The 22,530-nt window shown below is 39.5% G+C and overlaps 2 protein-coding genes across 2 annotated transcripts; both read left to right on the forward strand.

The window, feature by feature from the left end:
• Positions 1–17,018: 17,018 nt before the first annotated feature.
• LOC141696013 (uncharacterized) lies at positions 17,019–18,827 on the forward strand. The gene has a single exon (XM_074500211.1). The coding sequence runs from the start codon at positions 17,019–17,021 to the stop codon at positions 18,825–18,827; it is 1,809 nt and encodes a 602-aa protein (XP_074356312.1).
• A 1,086-nt stretch (positions 18,828–19,913) lies between these two features.
• LOC141696023 (uncharacterized) lies at positions 19,914–21,314 on the forward strand. The gene is made up of 2 exons (XM_074500219.1): positions 19,914–21,038; positions 21,108–21,314. The coding sequence occupies exons 1-2, from the start codon at positions 19,914–19,916 to the stop codon at positions 21,312–21,314; spliced, it is 1,332 nt and encodes a 443-aa protein (XP_074356320.1).
• Positions 21,315–22,530: the final 1,216 nt, after the last annotated feature.

Here is a 22,530-nt window from a genome sequence, read left to right on the forward strand (position 1 = left end):
GTTCTGAATTTAAATTTTTTTTTATTGCTTCTCTTGCCCTATAGTATTCACATATGTATAGGTCAAGAATAACTTGTGTACAGAAGAATTACATATATGTCATGTATACGTGAAGAAAGCATTAGGTGTATATAGGTCATGCATACACACATGTATAAGTCAAGAATTACAGTATATTTGTTATTTAAACATATTTAGAGCAACTCCAATTGTGTTCACCTGTTAGCTAAAATGTATATGTGTCATTCTAATATACATATTAGTTAAAATTAATATCACTCCAACCATTAGACATGTTAGCAATAATTATAGATAACATCTATCACATCTTCTATATTTGTTGATCCTTAGTCATTAGCTAAAATATTTAGATCACATCCACTTAAGCTTTATGACATATTAAAACATTTAACTATATATACATATTTATATTTATATTACATTTAGTATATATGGATAAAATTTCTTATTTTATATTTAATATTTTTAGCTTATATAATATTAAGTATAAAAATATTATTTTCTTATTAACCAAATTTATTTATTTTTTTGACATACAATTCCATATTTATAAAAATAGTAATAAATCAAATATGATAAAATATACTAGAACTATACATTTTATAATATATAATAAATTTTATTCATTATTATTTTTTCATATTTAAATGTGTTATATATTTTGAGTTTTAATATTTATTAAATTACAATTATTTTCAATATTTTTTATTACATTTATATTTTATTTACACTTTTATTAGATTAAGTATTAAATAAATTTATTTTATCATTTAAAATATGTATTTGAGTATCTGAAAAATAGGTAAAAATAATATTTTTGAATATAGCTAATCATTATAGCTAATACAATTAAAGTACATGTGCTTGCAGGTTCAACAAAATTATAGATAATGATAATTTGCCTAATCATTTTAGCTAAGGTGGTTGGAGTTGCTGTTAGGCTTTGTTATTTAAACATATTTATGTAGTTATACCTTACAAGAATCAAAGATATTCAAAAAGTAATATGACATAAAAAAATTAGGTGGAAAAAATATATTCAATGGAGAAAAGGAGAATTTGCAATAAAAAGTCAGTGGGCCCTAACATATGGCCAAAATAAGGGAATAATCCATATAAATACAAATACATATATCGAATATTTATTCACTTTGAACTACAAATGTAGTATAAATTTTGAGAGAGGAGGCACAAAAATGTGAACACACTTCTGAGGCTTTGTGTATACTTCTCCCAGAACTACACAAATCAATTTTAGTTCTGAAGAAACACCTAAAAAAATGGCTGGGTCTTTATCTGAAACTTTATCTGTTAGAGAAGGAGCTAGTTCTGTTAGAGAAGGAGCTAGTTCTGTTGTGGCCTCTTCCCCACCTGTTGCTGCTGAGAGAAAACAGAGAAGAATTGCCGGAAATCCAAATAAGAATTTATATATATGTGTGTGTGATGAGTGTAGTCTTTTGGTTTCTTCATTTATTTTTGGGCCTTCAAGGATATATATAATTAATAAATGACATGTCTTCTAGTCAAAAGGCCCCTTGGTTTTTTGTAATCTGTTTATTTTTTGTATGTTTTTGACAGATCCAGATGCTGAAATTGTAGCATTGTCACCCAAAACTTTGTTGGCCACAAATAGGTTCATGTGTGACATGTGCCCCAAGGGTTTTAAAAGGGAGCAGAACCTCCAGCTCCACACAAGAGGGCACAATTTACCCTCCAAGCTTAAACAAAACACAGGCCATGAAATCAGGAAGAAGGTTTAAGTGTGCCCTGAGAGTGGTTGTGTTCATCACAATGGGTCAAGGGCTATTGGGGATCTTACTGCAATAAAAAAACATTTCTGCAGAAAACATGGTGAAAAGAAGTTTAGCTACAATAAATGCAACAAGAAGTATGCTGTTCTTTCTTTCTGACTTGAAGGCCCATGATAAAATTTGTGGTACCAAAAACTATAAATGTGAATGTGAAATTAACTTCTCCAGGTAATCATGATGACACCAACCCTCTCTTTGATTTATAATTACAATTTTTTCATGTTTGTCTATGCATTAATCACATTAATCATAATCATGTTTGCATAAATTTTGTTTGAAAATTTTCTTAATTTGAAATTTATCAATTGCAAGTGAATTTTATTATAGCACTTTTATAACTTTTTTGTTTTGATGCTATCTTCCTATTTTTTATTTTAAATTAAATTATATTTTTTTGAAAAGAAAACAATTTTAAATAATATATATGTATAAATTAAATGAACATCAAATTTTTTTACTAGCACAATAGATACATATACATTCATATGTTTATACCTATGATGTTTCTTTTTTACATTTTAATAACCAAAATACAACTATTAATAATTTTAATATGATTACATATTATGTTACATTCTGAGTACATGACAAATTCACTTATAGTTTTCTTGTCATGTTTCATTATATATTGATCCTGCTCAACCACCACCTTGCATTAATGTTGATGGAAAATACTCACAAAGGTTAAAACATAAGTTAAAACATATATAAACAATCTACATACTTGGTGCAGGCTTGATAATTTTATATCTCACCGCTCAAGTTGTGCTGCCTTTGCTGAAGAGGTGGCTAGGCACACAATAAACAGCTCCCCCAACAGCCAAGCTGCAGCTAGCATTCTTTCTAATGCTAGTAACCCTGCCTCCATCAGCCTGGGCTTGTCAACAGGTTCATTCATCTCACCAGATGGGAACCTTCAGCAACTCCCATCTCTACCTGCACTCGGTGCCTCACCACCTATTTCATTTACTGGTTTACTTTCGGGACACACTGTCGGATCTCAGCCAATGCACCCACCAAATATGACTCTCTATCCATTTGGGGAGCCAAAGCTAAGGTTTACCGGAGTTTCTGATGCAATATACGCTTTAAAACAAATAACAGACACACACTTTGATTACCGAAATGGATAAACTGGAAACTTGTTACTTCAAATTGAAAGAACTTACAGCTTACATATATCAAAAATAAACGACTATCTGAGACTCCTACTAACAAGGAACTGCAAAGCTATTTTTCCTCTACTAGACTCCAACAAACTACCACTACTCAAAGACTTATTCTCCCAGCGATACACTCGCTATTATTCAGAGTAACAAATGGACTTGGACTATGTTTAGATTACTAAGCCCAGCAAAGCCCAACATACTCTCCCTTAATCTAAACGTATTCCTTCTCGTTCAGCTTTAGCCCAACACCTGCAACTTCTTTGACACCGAGTAGCTTCCTCATCTTTTCAAACTTCACAGCAGGCAACGCCTTTGTAAGAATGTCTGCACGTTACTCACTGGTTTTGACATGTTTAACGATTATCAAACCTTGCTCCACGCACTCCCTTATGAAATGATATCGTATATCAATATGTTTGCTCCTTCCGTGAAAGACTGGGTTTTTAGCCAAGTCGATAGCTGACCTGTTATCAATATACAAAGTCACAGGACCGATTTTCACATTGCACACTTGATTAAGAACTCTCTGCAGCCATATTCCATGGCATGTTGCAGCTGTTGCGGCCATAAATTCCGCCTCACAAGATGACAGAGCGACACAGCGTTGCTTCTGAGAAATCCAAGTAATAAGACTCTCATCCAAATAAAATGCCACTCTTCCGGTGCTCTTCCGATCATCCACATTACCATCCAAGTCGCTATTGGAAAAGCCTAACAGTAGGTAGTTACCTTGACCCTTAGTATATATCAAGCCAAAGTTTAAAGTTCCCTTTACATATTGTAAAATCCTCTTCGCTGCAGTGAAGTGTGTCACTGTTGGACGCTCCATGAACCTGCTAATCATGCCAACTAAGTAAGCAATGTATGGCCGGGTGTGCACTAAATATCGTAGACCCCCAACGATGGACTTAAACTCCGTTGGGTTTACTGGTTCACCATCTTCATCCTTAGTGAGCTGAAGTTTGTGCTTCATTGGATACTTTACTGTATTACAATCTCGCATACCAGATTTTTTGAGCGACTTCCTCACATATGCCGTTTGTTTGATCTCAATGCAACCCTGACCTTGTTCAACTTCTAGCCCGAGGTAGTATGAGAGTGATCCCAAGTCTGTCATGTCGAACTCCTTACTCATTTGATCCTTAAACCGTACAATGCTTGCAACGCTGGTTCCAGTAATTAGAATATCATCTATGTATACTCCAATTATCAGAGAATCTCTCACTTCCTTTCGAGTATACACAGCGTGCTCGAAAGGACATTTAACAAAACCCAAGCGTTGCAGACATTTATTTAGCTGTGCATACCATGCTCGAGGGGCTTGGCGAAGCCCGTACAGTGCTTTGAGTAGCCTATATACCTTTTGTTCTTGCCCAGCTTTCACAAATCCACGAGGTTGTGAAACATAGACCTCCTACTACAACTCCCCATTCAAAAACGCAGACTTGACGTCGAGGTGGTGGGTGTCCCAGTTGCATTTGGCTGCCAAAGCAAGGATTAAACGAACGGTTTCCATTCTTGTTACTGGGGCAAAGACCTCTTCATAATCAATTCCGTATTTCTGAACATAGCCCTTTGCAACTAAACGAGCCTTGTGTTTGATGACCTCCCCGTTAGTGTCCTTATTGAGCTTGAAGACCCATTTCAAATCAATGGCATTGTGGCCCTGTGGCAGGTCTGTTAATACCCAGGTGTCATTTTTCTCGATGGCTGTAATTTCAGTTTGCATTGCGTCTCTCCATAGTTTTTCTTTAACTGCTTGTTCATATGTGACTAGATCGTCAACTCCCAGCAGTAGCAACTCGTCTGCCAGCTCCACTATTTCGGTGTTGTCATACACGTCGCGTAGTGATCTGTATCTCAGGGGTGCAGTACTTTCAGTACTGGTAGCAGAAATGACATTGTTGGTATTGGAGCTGGTGCTCTCTGAGCTGGGTGTTGTTGTACTGCCTGAGAAACCAGATTTTGGTGACACTGGTGTATTGCCACCAGATAGTGTGTTGGTGGTGTCTTGAGAAGCTTCACTGTCAACAACATCCTTGTCAATTTGGTCTATTTGGTCTGTGTCTATCAACGTAAACATACCAGTGCTATACACAGCGCCTGCTGATATCGATTCATCCCATTGCCATCCCAGTTTTTCATCAAAAACAACATCACAACTTACATTGATTTTTCCTGTAGAGGGATCGTATAGGCGGTACGCCTTTGTGCCAGGTTCTCTTTCGAGGTGTACCATTGGTTTGCTTCTATCATCCAATTTTGTAACCTGTATGCTGGGTATTCTTACATGAGCAACACAACCAAAAACACGTAAGTAGTCAACAAACGGTTTCTTCTTAAACCAGGCCTCATATGGTGTCTTCCCTGTCAAGCTTCTAGTGGGTAGTCGATTTAACACATAAACTGCATGGCGTATAGCCTCTCCCCACATGAATGATGGGACTTTCATCTCTTTCAACATGCTTCGGGCCATAGCAACAATTGTCCTATTACGTCTCTCAACAACTCTGTTTTGTTGCAGAGAGTACGGTGCGGTGTAGTGGCGTGTAGTCCCTGCCTCTTCACAGAATTTAGTGAAAGCTCCTGAACAGAATTCCCCTCCTCGGTCAGTTCAAAGTACTTTTATTCCTGGGAATATAGTTTTCTCGACTGTGGCTTTGAATGTTTTTAACACTGCAAGTGCCTCGTCCTTGGTTTTGATCATATAGACCCACATCATGTGAGTAAAATCATCTACGAGCAACAGAAAATATCTATTTCCAGCCGGGGTAGACGGGGAAATGGGACCACAAATATCTCCATGTATTAATTCTAAAGGAACTTGTGCAGAGAAATTGGATTCAGAAGGGAAAGGCTTACGTGTTTTTTTGGAGAGGAGACAACCATTGCACAGTACCTTTGATATTTTCAGCACATGCATTCCATTAACCATGTGTTTTTTTGACATGTCTACCATTGCCTGATAGTTGACGTGACCAAAACGAAGATGCCACAATCGTGCACTTTCTTCCCCGCTGGTGAGTAAGCATGCTTCCTCCTTTATTTCTGAGATATGAATTTTGTATAGTCTGTTCGAGGAACGTTGCACCTTCATCAGGAGTTTGTGTTTTGTGTCATCTACTCGCAGCTGATCACCATTTAGAACCACCTTGTTGCCTTCCTCAGATAGCTACCCCAGGCTGATTATATTGCTTCGAAGGGTGGGAATAAAATACACGTTCTTGAGTGCCTTCTCTTCACCGTTTTTGCAATGTATCTTTATCGATCCTACCCCCCTTATGTGGACCATGGAACCATCTCCGAATTTAACTTGGCCAGTAACTCCCTCATCTAATTCTGCAAATTTTTCATGATGTCCAGTCATGTGATTGCTGGCACCGTTGTCCAAGTACCATATATTCGCTTCTATCTTGGCCTCAATTTTCTTACCCACATTAGTCACAGCTCGTGAGTTGCTAGCATGCAATATCACCGTTCCCCTTGTATTCTGCTCAAACTTTGCTACTAGTAAGGCTGGCTCGTCATCATTTATTTGTGCTAAATTGGCCTCTCCCTTTTGTTCTATATCTCTTTTGGGTTTTCTGCATTCTGCAGCATAATGACCGAGATTAAGGCAGTTGGAGCATCAAACTCCGCTTCTATCACAAACACCTCGATTTTCTCTGCTGCGATTCTCATTACCTCCGTTCTTATTCGTTCTCTTCAGCCATTCATCTCTAGTGAGCAGTAATTTCTTTTCATTTCCTTCCCGTTTAGCCCATTCTTTCTCGGTTAACAGGAGTTGTTGGTTAAGATTGCTGTCATCTAGTCCCTTGAGTCGTTCTTCATGTGCTTTGAGAGACCCCACAATCTCTTCTAACAACATGGCTTCCAGATCACCAAACTGTTCTATTGCTGAAGCAATGTGCAAGAATTTTGCAGGTACAGCTCTTAACAGCTTCTTGACTACGTACGTTTCCTCCACCGTCTCGCCCAATGCACGGATATTCGTCACCAGGTGCTCAACCTCACACAAAAATCATCCAACTTATCTGTTTCTTTCATCATAATTGATTCAAATTATGCTTTAAGCGTCTGAGCTCGTGCCTTCTTGACCTTGTCAGCTCCTAAACACAGCGTCTTAATGGCCTCCCATGTTTCTTTGGAGGTTTTTTTCGTCGCCAGGGACAACAGGAGGTCTTCAGGGATACCCTGATAGATTATAGCTAAAGCTCTCTTGTCCATCTTATCTTCAACAACATCCTTGGGGTCCTTCGGGACAATGGCTTCACATACTCCGTGTGCTTGCATAAACACGGTCATTTTCAATGCCCAAGCTATATAGTTTGTTTTTGAGAGCATTGGGTAGCTCAAACCGAATGAGGCATCTTTGGTTTTACTGGGTTCCATAGTTGATCGGCTGTGATGAAGATTTTTGAAACTGAAAGCTCTGATACCAATCGATGCAATATACGCTTTAAAACAAATAATAGACACACACTTTGATTACTGAAATGGATAAACTGGAAACTTGTTACTTCAAATTGAAAGAACTTACAGCTTACATATATTGAAAATAAACGACTATCTGAGACTCCTACTAACAAGGAACTGCAAAGCTATTTTTCCTCCACTAGACTCCAACAAACTACCACTACTCAAAGACTTATTCTCCCAGCGATACACTCGCTATTATTCAGAGTAACAAATGGAATTGGACTACGTTTAGATTACTAAGCCCAGCAAAGCCCAACAGTTTCTGGAGTTGAAGGTTTTCGGTCCAAGACAGTGCCCACTAACATGGTCAATTTAGGTTTCAATGGCCCTGCTAATTTGATGAACACTCACAATTCATTCACTACTGATTTTTTATTGAATGCTGAGGCCTCTTTGTATAATGTCCTGAATAAAACTCCTTACAATCCTCCCACACTAATTGGAGCAAATTCCAACAATGGGGCCTTTATGAACAAGATAGGGAGATATTTGCCTAGTGGAGTGAAGTTTAATAGTTTTGAGGGAGCTTTGGGAGAAAGAGTGAGTGGTGGTGCAAGAGGGGGAGTTAGTAGCTTCCAAGAGATGTACAATAATTTCATTATGCATGGAGGGAGTAGTACCCGAGGATGTGAGGGTGGTGGTGGTGGAAGAGAGGTAGTTAGTAGCTTACAAGCGATGTACAACAATTTCAATTTGGATGGAGGGACTACTTACGGGGTTACAGGAGGATATGGTGTTGGCATGGAATACTTTAAGGATCAGATGAATGCTTCGTATGGCGGAACTAGCGCTGATGGAATGTTGGCTGGACAGGTGAATAATAATGTTATCACGTCATTTTATGACAAATTTATTCAAAAAGTATTTCATCTCCCCTCAGAGGTGAAACTAACTTTCAAAAACTTATCCTTGCAAATAAAAACTTATCAAATTTTTTAAATAATTTCATTTTTTATCAAAAAGCGAACAAACACATTAAATATTTTTTTAAATTTCCAATATTTCCTAATTATTTGTTTGGGTTGTGAAGACACCAAAAAAATATAGATGTTTTTTCACAGCATTATTAATAAGGCTCCATGTGTTTTGCAAAATATATCATCTCAACATAACTGTGTAAGATTTTGATATAAAAAAGTGGTATTCTTTCAATTTAAAACAAATTTGATTTTATAAATGAATTTGGCAGCATCTATGTTATTTAATCAACTTATTGTCGATCGCAACCTGAAATCAAACCACAATAAACATATCACTTTTAAATTCTATATACAAAATAAAATTTAACAATTATGACCATTTCATGGAGTGCAACATCGAACAACTAATAATTAATCAAATAAAATTTGATACGACCTTATCATTTATATACGATTCCAATCAATTCACATTACTAGTCTCAAATTTTATAAGCTTGTACTTTCATACATATTACCTAAATTTATAGCTAAACCAAATGATCAGGGATGTTCTTGAGAACTTTTATATTAAACAAATAATGACATACATCTAACTGAAATTAATCGAGCAACAGTTTAAAAATCAAACCGAAATTCACGAACCAATTCAAAAATTCACAAAACCCCAACTGAAATTTTTGAAACTATTCATATTCGATACACAATATCATTTGTCAGTTAAGCACATAATATCAATGGATTGGGTGGTCCGTTGAATCAATTCATGTCCATATATCTTCCTTTCACCTACTTCCTCCCAACACACTGGGGATCTACATTTTATAACATACAACACTTGAAAGGAGCCATTCCTATACTTGAATGAAAACTATTATTGTAAGCGATCTCTACTAATTGTTAATGGTCATCCCAATTTCCTTTGAAATCCAAAACACAAACACTCAACATATCCTCAATCATTTATATTGTCCTCTAACTTTGTCCATATGCTTGGGGATGGTAAGTCGTGCTCATGTTTAGTCTTGCACCTAAGCATTCCTGAAAACTTTTCCAAACTCTTGAGGTGAACCTTGTGTCTCTATCCGACACAATTGAAATAGGAATTCCGTGTCCGGCCACAACTTATTTCAAATATAGGTTGACTAATTTTTTGATCGTGAACCTTTCATTAATCGGAAGAAAATGCGCAGATTTGGTCAGCCGATCAACTATAACCCAAATTGCGTCATGATTTGTTTTAGATCTTGGTAATCCAACACTAAAATCCATAGTGATATGTCATCATTTCCATTATGGGATCTTAAAGGTTGTAACAAACCACTTGGTCTCTAATATTTAGCTTTAATATTCTGACATATCAAACACTATTTTGCCACCATTCCGTATTTTCTCTCTTCATATTTTGCCACCAATAGTTTCTCTTTATATCTTGAAACATCTTCATACTTCCGGGGTGAATCGAATATCTACAGTTGTGCACTTCCCACCTAATCTCGTCCTTCAACTCTAGTACATTGGGAATCCATATTCTTGAAGCGATTCTCTTGGTTATACCTTAAACATAAAACTTCATCTCCTGTCAATTAAGATATGTTGTTTTCCACTACTAGAAATAGTAGATAAGACATCGGTGTTTAGACATCGGCACGTAATACACCCGATGTTAAAAGTTTTTTTTAACATCGGTTTTTAATTAAGCGATGTTGAATAAGAATGTTGACATTAGATTCTTATACTAGTTGTTGTCTATGTTTGAAAATAAAAACTGCCAAATCGTGTTTCGTACTTTTTCAGTTGACTTCATCTTTATGCAGAAATTTGACATTCTTTGAAACTGATCAGATTTGAGCTTATCAAAAATTAGTGGTGTGTTATGTTATTTTGTTTCGTGATGTTGGGTTATTGTGTTTTGAGGTTATTTGATAAATTTATATATGATTTTGGAGATGTAAGATATTTGAGCGTGTGATCTTTGAATATTTATTTTGAGTTATTTATGTTATTTGTATGACTTGGGAGTTTGTAAGACATCCGTCGCGAGTAGATAATCTCGTGTTTGGCACCTCCTATGCGGTGTACTTAAATTGTATGGGCGTGTCGCCGAAGTTGTGGGACACGTATAGCCATGGCTAGTATGCGTATGATTTGGTCTTTTGGGTAGCACGTGCTTATTGCCGTGCAAGCCCCTGTAAGATATTGGGTAGCATTTGCTTTGTGTTGTGCAAGCCCCTATAAGTTTTGATGACTACATATTTCTGGATTACCGAAAATGTAGGACATCCTGTAAATGTAATATTATCTCCCATGTTCTTATGTAAGCTATTTTATGTATTATTTTGTAAGTGTGAGAATATGTGTAAGAGTATGTGTAAGGGTATGATTTCATTTTATCATTATTTTTTTTGATTATATTATTTGTAATTATTATGTTAAACTGATAAGGATATGTGTAAGAGTATGATAAGTTTTGGGTGGTAAGCATTTAATTTTGTTTTATGAGTTGAGTATTCATTTTTTAAATTGTCTCATTTACTATTGTTATTGTGCTTCATTCAGATATTCAGTTGTGTTCTTAGCCTCGTCATCTTTTAATCTTTGCTCAGTTATGCTTTATTTTATATCCATATATGAGCCTTTCGCTTACTGCCGGTCCTTTATTTTTCTTATTTTCCTTCGGCAGGTATTCTCTCTTTTAGGTGGGTTGTTTGAGGGGAAGAGTGCGAGTTCCAAGACTTTGAGGAGTTTTGTATTTTCTTAGATTTTTTTAGAGTTTGTTGGTTTGGTTGTAATTTGGTTGTATTTTATTTCAAGAATTCAAAGTTTTATCGGATTTTAATGGAGTTTGGATTTAAATAAGTATTATCTTGAGAAATTTTATTAGTTCGGGTGTTAAATCTATTGTGCTAGTAAAAATATTTGATGTTCATTTTATTTATACATATATAAATTATTTAAAATTGTTTTCTTTTCAAAAAAATATAATTTAATTTACAATAAAAAAATAAGAAGATAGCATCAAAACAAAAAAGCTATAAAAGTGCTATAATAAAATTCACTTGCAATTGATAAATTTCATACTAAGAAAATTTTCAAACAATATTCATGCAAACATGATTATGATTATGATTAATGTGATTAATGCATAGACAAACATGAAAAAATTGTAATTATAAATCAAAGAGAGGGTTGGTGTCATCATGATCACCTGGAGAAGTTAATTTCACATTCACATTTATAGTTTTTGGTACCAGAAATCTTATCATGGGCCTTCAAGTCAAAAAGAACAGCATACTTCTTGTTGCATTTATTGCAGCTAAACTTCTTTTCACCATGTTTTCTGCAGATATGTTTTTTATTGCAGTAAGAGCCTTTGACCCATTGTGATGAACACAACCACTTTCAGGGCATACGTAAACCTTCTTCCTAATTTCATGGCCTGTGTTTTGTTTAAGCTTGGAGGGTAAATTGTGCCCTCTTCTGTGGAGCTGGAGGTTCTGCTCCCTTTTAAAACCCTTGGGGAAAATGTCACACATGAACCTATTTGTGGCCAACAAAGTTTTGGGTGACAATGCTACAATTTCAGCATCTGGATCTGTTAAAAACATACAAAAAATAAACAGATTACAAAAAACCAAGGGGCCTTTTGACTAGAAGACATGTCATTTATTAATTAGAAATATATATATAAATATAAATAATCTAACCGTACCGATGTTATTTAGTTCGGACAGAGGGAAAAAATATGTGTAAAGCGGGGAAATCATTTTTTCTATAAAAAAAGGGGAAATTTTGGCACTGAACGGGGGAAAAGGACAAGTTAATTTAATTTTTTTAAAATTGGTCATAGACAACGGTTAGTAAAAATGACCGATGTCAAAGTTACAAACGTATAGTCGTGGGAAATTCCGAGACCTTTCTAGAATGGTAAGGCTCATAAAAGATGAACAAGTAACGAATTCAGAAAACAAATAAATGCGGACTGTAGAACAGAATCAGCCCCTGATTACATTTGTATTTTGATGTTTAAGATATCAAAATCACAGAATTTGCTCATAATATTTCAACAAATATTCAATTTATTATGAATTTACGAAGTTAGGTCGCACAAACAGAAATTTCAACAATAGATTACACAAACAACAGATTTTGACATATTTACAAGCAGAATTTCAGAAATTGCGAAGAACAAAAAACGAAGATAATCAAATTAGCTTTCCAACGAGTATAGAATCACAACAATCCAATAAATAAAGAATTAAATACAAAATTTAAAAGAATACGATTACTAGAATCGAGGTACACGAATCTGATGAAGTACAACAAGAATGATAGTATAACGAAAATATCACTACACACGAATTAGAATACGAAAATTAAGAGTACAAGAAATATATCCGTACAAACGAATTCGAATACGAAAATAAAGAGTACAATAAAGATATCCGTACAAACAAATTCGAATACGAAAATAAAGAATACAAGAAAGATATTCGTACAAACAAATTCGAATTTGAAAAGAAAGAGTACAAAAAAGATGTTCGTTCCTCGAGATCTTAGTTATCGAGAATGCTCACAAAGAATTCAGAACCCCAAATCACAAGAACCCTAGTCCCTTAAACTCTAAATCCATAATCTCCGACTTGACTTTGTTGTTCATCTATTTCTCCTTGTCTTGCCTTCTCTTTTCCTCCTTTCCTATCTATTTTACTCTCTCCTCTTCTCTCCATCTCTTTCTCTCTTCTCCTCTTTTCATAAAACGTAAGTAATCTATTTTTCTTCTACCTTTTGTTTTTTTTCCAAACCCTAATTCTTTCTTCCTCCTTTCTTTTTTTTATTAAAACCCTCACTCTTTTTTTATAATAGCCTTACTATTTTTTTTTAAACCAATACTCTTAAAACAATATTCTGATTATAAGAATAAAAATAAACTTATAAAAACTATTTTAACTACACACACTGACATTAATAAATAATTAAATCAAATAATTCAAATAAAAATAATTATATAAATCGGGATGTTACAATACATACATATACATTCATATGTTTATACTTATGATGTTTCTTTTTTACATTTTAATAACCAAAATACAACTATTAATAATTTTAATATGATTACATATTATGTTACATTCTGAGTACATGACAAATTCACTTATAATTTTCTTGTCATGTTTCATTATATATTGATCCTGCTCAACCACCACCTTGTATTAGTGTTGATGGAAAATACTCACAAAGGTTAAAACATAAGTTAAAACATATATAAACAATGTGCATACTTGGTGCAGGCTTGATAATTTTATATCTCACCGCTCAAGTTGTGCTGCTGTTGCTCAAGAGGTGGCTAGGCACACAATAAACAGCTCCCCCAACAGCCAAGCTGCAGCTAAAATTCTTTCTAATGCTAGTAACCCTGCCTCCATCAGCCTGGGCTTATCAACAGGTTCATTCATCTCACCAGATGGGACCCTTCAGCAACTCCCATCCCTACGTGCACTCGGTGCCTCACCACCTATTTCATTTACTGGTTTACTTTCGGGACACACTGTAGGATCTCATCCAATGCACCCACCAAATATGACTCTCTATCCATTTGGGGAGCCAAAACTAAGGTTTATCGGAGTTTCTGGAGTTGAAGGTTTTCGGTCCAAGACAGTGCCCACTAACATGGTCAATTTAGGTTTCAATGGCCCTGCTAATTTGATGAACACTCACAATTCATTCACTACAGATTTTTTATTGAATGCCGAGGCCGCTTTGTATAATGTCCTGAATAGAACTCCTTACAATCGCCCCACACTAACTTGTGCTAATTCCAACAATGGGGCCTTTATGAACAGTATAGGGAGATCTTTGCCTACTGGAGTGAAGTTTAATAGTTTTGAGGGAGCTTTGGGAGAAGGAGTGAGTGGTTGTGGAAGAGGGGGGGTTAGTAGCTTCCAAGAGATGTACAACAATTTTCATTGTGGATGGAGGGAGTTGTTATGCCCAAAAATTGGTATAAACAATATTTAGATTGAGATTGATAAAATAGTCCAATTTGTGGAGGAAATGCCTAAAATTACAGAAAAGATAAGGTAACTTGCCTTGTAGAAGGAAAGTAGGCGCACCATGTATGGTGAAAGACGCGCCCTGTGCTTTGATGGAGGGAGTTGCTGTTGCTTGCCCCCATACATAAAGGGGCGCGCCCTCAGCGTAGGGGGGAGGCAGACCCAGTTACTAAGAAGAGGTAGGAATTTGCTGATAGAATTTTATCCTATGATGAGTTTTAGGCCGCGCCCTAAAGGGATAAAAGACACTGCGTAGACTTCAACATAATTACTTGGAGGGGCTCTTTGGGAGATTCAAGGAAGATGGAGATTATTATTACTAACCTATTTGATGCAGGTACTCTATTGAAGAACTTCTTCCTGTACCACATCTAAGGAAAGGCGATGTCCGTGGTCAGAGACCTCCAGGGGTATGCCTGGACTTAAGACCTCCTCCTGTAGTCAATGGGTGTCCTCATTGGGGATGTGGGGTGAAATTTGGTGTGTGCTTTGGTAGCTCTGTCTCTGTAGTCAACGGGTGTCCTCATTGGAAGACTTCAGAGTATCCTGCACTTTGCACCCAAAAGCTTGGGATCACTTGTCCTGCAATCTGGTAGGGGTTCCTTATCGGGGGACAAAGATGCGTCCAACAATATTTGGTGTGAACCACGACTATAACTGCGTCTGCGGACTAGGGAAACAGCTGGTAGCGGAGGGTTATCCTTGGCCAGGGACATGCCTCATCCGTGCAGTCTCGAAGCCGCGGACGAGCCTTGGGCCTTTGTGGTTGGGCCTCATCGGCGGACATTCCTAAAGCTGGTAGAAGACGGTTTCCAGTGGGTTTCCTATTGGGCCTCGGGATAAGAAATCTAAGCCCATTAGGTTTCTTGTTCCCCAAGAACTACGTGGGCTTGATCCCCTATAAATAGGGGTACGTAGGCAAATTGTAAGGGGTCAGAAGCGAGAGCGCAAAGGAGCCACCACTAACCCTAAGCAATCTCAGTCCCCAATAATCACCACCACCAAACACTGTTCATCTTTTCCGACGAATACTGTTCATCGGATCCACCGATTACTGTTCACATTTCCGACGGAGAACCGCCATCAAAGAACTTATTTCCGGCTGCGAACCTCAAACTTTGTTGCTCCCAAATTCCTCCGTCAACAAATTGGCGCTAGAAGGAGGGCCCTAATCAAGATCTGCATCTGGGAGGAAAGATGTCTCAATATCGTGATGGAAGTTTTTATGATGGAAGTTCTGAAGAAGATTCTGATCACGGCTATGAATATGAACCCTATGTTCCGCCAATGACTGATCCTCCTACGCCGGACGCTGGAGGATAGCCACCTGTGCTCATCAGCAACGCCGACTTGTTGGAACAACTATATCGCATGGGCGATGCTTTGAATGGTTTCGATTCAAGGTTGAGCTCTGTGGAGCGACGCAAGGCCGGGAGGGGTCTTCACTGTGGTCGTGCAACTCATGCACCTGGAAAAGCACCCATGACTGATAGGGATGCATCAGCCGGCCTTGGCCGCACCGAAGGAGGACGTGTGCCGATAACCCTGCGGCGCCTGGACTATTCCAATGACACGTCCCCAATCATTGAGCTGGTGGAAGAAGATGCTGATGGTCGGGAAATTCTGCGGGCGGATAACCAGGGAGCCGAGGAAAGCCGGTCTGGACGTAGTCTCGAGGAACGCCGACAGGCGGAGTCGATGCCGGAGAATTAACAACGGGGTTTTGCAGCTTTCAAAGATCGCTTGGGGATCCGCTTGGGCGATGATGATTTAAGAATAGTGCTACTTGAATGGCAGAAAGAAGCTGATCGTGGAGATGTGACACCCCATGATACAACGCGTGTGCCCCTGAATTCCCAGGAAAATCGGGAGTGGCACCGCGATCCAACATTTGTGCCCCTGAATTTCCAGGAAAATCGGGAGCGGTACCGCGATCATGAGAGAGCTCCTCCCCGCAGATCGCTGGATCGATATGGGCGTGGGTATGGAAACGATCGTTGGAGAAGGCCTCAATGGAGAGGAAGAGGTGGAGGCCGAGGTAGATACTTAGAGGGATACTGTTGCGACAATTATCGCGGTCACCTTGATTCCCACTGGAATAACCGAGCAGATAGCTATGACTATGCGGAACATGATGATGACAGAGACGTATAAAACTATGATCGTGGTACGGCTCGAGGCCGCGGCCAGGGTCAAGAAGAATATCGAGGGAGAAATCAAGGATGGAATCCTGAAGTAATTCTGATACCTGAAGACGCCCAAAACACGAACCAACAGCAAGCCCCTCCCTGGGGGAATCAAGTGGAGGTACCTCCATTACAACCCCAAGGTCCGCAGCCTCAAATGCAGATCATTCCAGGCGTGGGAAATTTCAATGTGAGAGATCTAAAAAGGCTACTTAACCACCTGAAAGGCAGAGTGACGGCCACAGTTGAAATCCCTTCCACATTCTCGGTGGCGGTAAGAGAGGCACAGTTGTCGGCCGGGTATCGCAACACTACTAGCGATCTCCGTTTCCACGGAAACTCAGATCCGGTGGAGTTCCTGGGTCATATTAATATATAGATGGATGTGTACCAAGTCCCGGACTTGGCTCGATGTCGTCTCTTGGAAGCAACCTTTAGAGAAAGTGCCCAGCAGTGGTTTCAAAAGCTCGTGCCAGGAGTGATCACCTCATGGGATCAGATGAAAACTCTGTTCTTAACCAAGTTCCAAGCCCCAGTGAGATACGCGCCCTCTGTCATAACTCTTGCCAATGTTAGGCAAAGGGAAAATGAAAGCTTGACATCGTACTTCAAAAGGTTCAACGCTGAATCTACCAGTGTGAGGGGAGCATCAGACGAAGCCCTGAAAAGCTTTTTGATCGCAGGAGTAAGGGTTGGCTCGGACTTTTGGAAGCACTTGCAAGGGAAAGACCCGGCTACTCTAGCAGATGTCTTTGCTTTGGCAGAATCTTTTAAAGCTATAGAACAATCTCTGGCAGAGGTGCAACCGACTTCACAGTCAAGTCAGAGAAGCAAGGGAAGGAAGAGGGATAGGTATCCAAGCCCAAGGTGCAAAATAAGTAGTCGAAGCCCAGACCGGGTGAATACCGCGAGCACGAGAAGGGGATGGAGTCCTCCCTCAAAATATGACTATAGAACAAGCCGGTACATACCCTTGGTCACATTTATCGAGCATATCTTCGAAGTAAACAAAAACAGAGGGCTATTTAGAAAACCAGAAGCTTTATCATCATGGCAAAGCAAAGACAAGAAAAAGTATTGCGAATACCATGAATCATCTGGACACAACACTCATGAGTGCCGACATTTAAAAGATGAAATCGAAGCGCTTATCCAGGAAGGATACCTTGGTGAATGGGTAGTCAAGGAAATAAGGAAGCACAAGGATGACAAAACAAAAGAAGAAGAAAGGCGAGCCTCGTGCGAGTCGAACAATGATGCCCTGGAGGAAAATAAATTTGTCAGGGATGGCAGTTTCCGAACAATCTACGAGGGAGATCCCGGGATGGAATGCAGTAACCGAGCCTTGGCAAGATACGCTAGGGAAGCCCGGTTCAGGCCTCTCACAGACATTCATAGGGTGGAAACTCGACCGCCCAATGTATTTCAGGGTGAGTCCATGGATATCACCTTCAGAGAAGCAGATGCCCGATGGGTACATCATCCCCACAATGATGCGCTGGTTATTTCCATCCAGATCGAAACCAAAAATGTCCATAGAGCCTTCGTGGATAACGGAAGCTCGGCAAATATCCTCTACTACAACACTTTCAAGAAGATGGGACTACCTGATCAGGATATGTCGGGGGAAGACTCGTGGGTCTATGGCTTTTCTGGCGTAGGAGTTAGAGTCATGGGATCGATTCAGCTGCCATGTACTTTGGGGGAAAGCCCGTTGTCGGTAACAAAGATGCTTGAATTTAAGGTCCTGAATCAGGAATCGTCCCATAACGTGTTATTGGGACGACCTTTTCTGCGAGAAATGAGAGTTATCACTTCAATCCACCACCTAACCATCAAATTTCCAACGCCAAATGGGGTGGAAAGTATAAAGGGTTCTCAGTATGACTCTCAGGAGTGCTATAGGCAAGCTATGAGAGGCTTTAGAAAAGACTCCCATGCCAAAGATACTTCGGACGTAGATGAAGAAAAGAGCATTGAGCAACCAATCGAGGAAATCCGAGTCCACTATTATGTTGAGCAAGAAGATGAGCATCCCTTCGGGCTGTCCCCAACAACGTTGTACTTGGAAGACACAATCAGAATTGAGATGTTGGAAGAAGATGAGGCAATGGACACCATAGTCCAGAAAGATTTCAATGGGGAATGGTTAGAAGGAAAATTCGATGTCTTGCAAAGCCTCGGATAGGATGAGTGTGAGGTAGATGCCCTTCCCCCTGAAGGAGCACCCTTACCTGTAAAACATACCAAGGAAGTTGACGCCCCTGCTGTACAGGGCGCGCCTTCTAAAGAAGTCGACGCTCCCCCTAAAGGGGATGCGCCTTCTCTACAAGATAATGAAATCCATGATTCGCCTGACCTGGATCCCCAGATACCGATGCCGACGGAGAAGATGGGGCCAGCAGAAGATACGATTGAAATCCCTGTCGATGAAAAAGATCCGAGTAAAGTTTTGATAATAGGATCCCAGTTGGCACCAAGGTTGAAGGAGGGTCTTTCAATATTTCTCTTGGCGAACCTTGATGTATTTGCATGGAGCCATTCTGATATGGTAGGAATTGATCCAGAGATAATGTGCCACCGATTGAATATCGACCCCAAGCATAAAGGGGTTCGACAAAAATGAAGGGCCGTAAGCGGAGAGAGAGTTATAGCCCTAGCAGAGGAAGTAGAGAGACTCCTGGATGTCGGACTAATTCGGGAATCCTTCTACGCAGAATGGCTAGCAAACCCGGTGTTGGTAAAAAAGCCCAACGGTAAATGGAGAACATGCGTGGATTTCACCGATCTGAATAAGGCGTGTCTGAAAGATAGTTTTCCCCTACCAAGAATCGATCAGTTGGTCGACACCACGGGAGGACATGCCTTGCTCAGCTTCATGGACGCATACTCCGGGTATAACCAAATTCTTATGTATGAGCCAGACCAGGAGCACACCTCTTTTATTACTGATAGAGGGATCTATTACTATATCGGAATGCCATTCGGTCTGATCAACGCCGGTGCCACTTATCAAAGATTGGTAAACAAAATGTTTAAGAAGCAGATTGGGAAGACGATGGATGTGTATGTGGATGATATGCTCATAAAGTCAAAAAGGGCGGAAGACCACATCGCCGACTTAGCTGAAATGTTCCATATTCTGAGAAAATATAGGATGAAGCTAAACCCGCAGAATTGTGTGTTCGGTGTGGAATCAGAGAAATTCTTAGGATTCATGGTCAACCACTAGGGGATAGAGGCTAACCCGGCAAAAATCAAAGCTCTGCTAGACATGAAATCTCCCACCAGCGTCAAACAAGTACAGAGCCTGACAGGAAGGATTGCGGGCCTAAATCGATTTATCTCAAAGTCATCAGAGAGGTGCAAAGAATTCTTCAATGCAATCAAAGGAAGGGGGAAGGATTTTTTGTGGATTCCTGAGTGTGAAGAAGCTTTTCTGAAAATCAAAGAGCAGTTGGGAAATCCTCCGATGTTGGCCAAGCTAGAAGACGGAGAAACATTGATTCTTTACTTGGCAGTGTCTGAATACTCCGTCAGCGCAGTGTTGGCAAGGGAAGAAGCAAGCCACCAGTGGCTCGTATACTTTGTGAGCAAAAGATTATTGGATGCAGAAACCAGGTATACCAACATGGAAAAACTGGTGTACGCTCTTATTCTTGCGGCACGAAAGTTAAGACCATACTTTCAGGCTCACCAAATAGAAGTTCACACCGCTTATCTGCTTCGGCATATTCTACATAAACCCAAATCGTCAAGGAGAATGTTAAAATGGGCAGTAGAGCTAGGACAATTCAATTTAGAGTATTGTCCCCGCACATCAATTAAGGGACAGGCGCTGGCTGATTTCATACTTGAGTTCGATGTAGAAGTTAATGACAAGGCCATAGTGTTGGCAGAACCTACCTCGCAAGGAAGTTCTCATGATGAAAAGAGGCAGGAACTACCACACCCTTGGTGGATATTACATGTCGATGGGGCCGTGAACAACAACGGATCAGGTGCCGGGATTTTCTTGGTCACTTCAGAAGGGCATCGTTTGTTGAGTGCTATCCATTTCAAGTTTTATTCTACTAACAATGATGCTGAGTATGAAGCTTTGATTAACGGTCTAAAATTAGCCCTGAAGGTGTGGGTCATGAATCTGATAGTCCGGAGCAATTCCGAATTAGTTGTGAATCAAGTCAACGGAGGTTTCCAGGCCCGGGGACCGCGGGCGGAGTTATACATGAGATGTGCACAACGTCTATTAAAAAAATTTTTAAGTGCTAGGCTAGAAAGCATTCCGCGAGAAGACAATAGTAATGCGGATGCTTTGGCCAAGATGGGTTCACAGATGGACAATGTTCAACTTGGACAAATCCCTTGGGGAATCCAGGAAATCCCAAGTATTCCGAAGGTAGAGGTGCTCTAGACGCAAGAAGTCCCGCGAGAAAGCTGGATGACACCCATTCATAACTATATTCAGACAGGAGCTGTACCAGAAGACAAACTACAGGCTCGACGCCTTCGGTACCAGGCTGCAAAGTATGTGGAATATGACGGGATATTATACAAGAGAGGATTTAATCAGCCACTGTTACGTTGTGTGGATATAGAAGAAGGAAATTATATTCTCAGAGAGGTGCACGAAGGGATTTATGACAATCACTCGGGGGTGGTTCCTTGGCATTAAAAGTACTCAGACAAGGATACTACTGGACAACTATGAGAGAAGATGCCTTCAATTTTGTCCGGGCTTGTGATCGTTGCCAGTAATTCGCCAACTATTCCAACGCCCCAAAATTTACCATTACCTCATTGGCAAGTCCTTGGCCTTTTGCCATGTGGGGAATTAATCTTATTGGAGAGTTGCCCAAAGCAAAAGGGGGTGTAAAATACGCCGTGGTAGCTGTGGACTACTTTACCAAATGGGCAGAGGCTATGCCACTAGCCACGATCACGGCAAAGAAGATAAGGGATTTGTGTTCAATTCCATAGTATGCAGGTTCGGTATCCCTACAAACTCATCTCAGACAATGGGAGACAGTTTGATAGTAAAGAGTTAAGGAAGCTTTGCGAGGACTTGAAAATCAAAAAGGACTTTGCCGCGGTTTATCATCCGCAGAGTAATGGCCAGACAGAAGACATAAACAAAATCATAAAACATACCTTGAAGGCAAAGTTAGAAGAGAAAAAAGGAGATTGGCCAGAAGAGATGTCCATGGTCCTTTGGTCTTACAATACAACCCCTAGATCGACCACAGGAGAAACCCCCTTTCTGCTGACTTATGGGTATGAGGCCATTGTTCCCGTGGAGGTAGGAGCTGGATCCCTTCGGAGAGACGTGTTTGTTGAGGAAGATGCAGAAGTTGACCAGAGGCTTCACTTGGATCTGTTAAACGAAGCCCGAACGAACTCTCAATTAAAGCTTGCTGCATATCAGCAGAGAATCACAAGGTATTTCAATAAAAAGGTAAAATCCGTGTCATTCAAGGTTGGAGATCTTGTGTTGCGAAAGTTTATGCCTAACTCTAAGATAGCTCAGCACGGGGTGCATGGAGCTAATTGGGAAGGGCCGTACAAGGTCAAAGCTATACTTTGGAAGGGAACATATCGCTTAGAGGATCTGGATGGTAAACTTATTCCCCGAGCATGGAATGCAGAACATTTACGGAAGTATTATCAGTAGGGTGTGGCTGTGTCCCCCTTATTTTTTATGCTTAATTCCAATGTAATAGACTAGTAGCAAATAAATTCCTCCTAGGCTAGGGGTAGTACATGTGACTCCGAACTTTGGATCTAGCAGAAAGAAGAAAATTTTCAAATAATTTCCCCATAGAGCATAGTAGCCATGGGACTGGTGTAATTTATGCACTAGAGCACATTATCAATAAAAGGGAAAAGTTACT

This window comes from Apium graveolens, chromosome 2 (assembly GCF_009905375.1).
Source record: "Apium graveolens cultivar Ventura chromosome 2, ASM990537v1, whole genome shotgun sequence".
Classification (NCBI taxonomy): Eukaryota; Viridiplantae; Streptophyta; class Magnoliopsida; order Apiales; family Apiaceae; genus Apium; species Apium graveolens.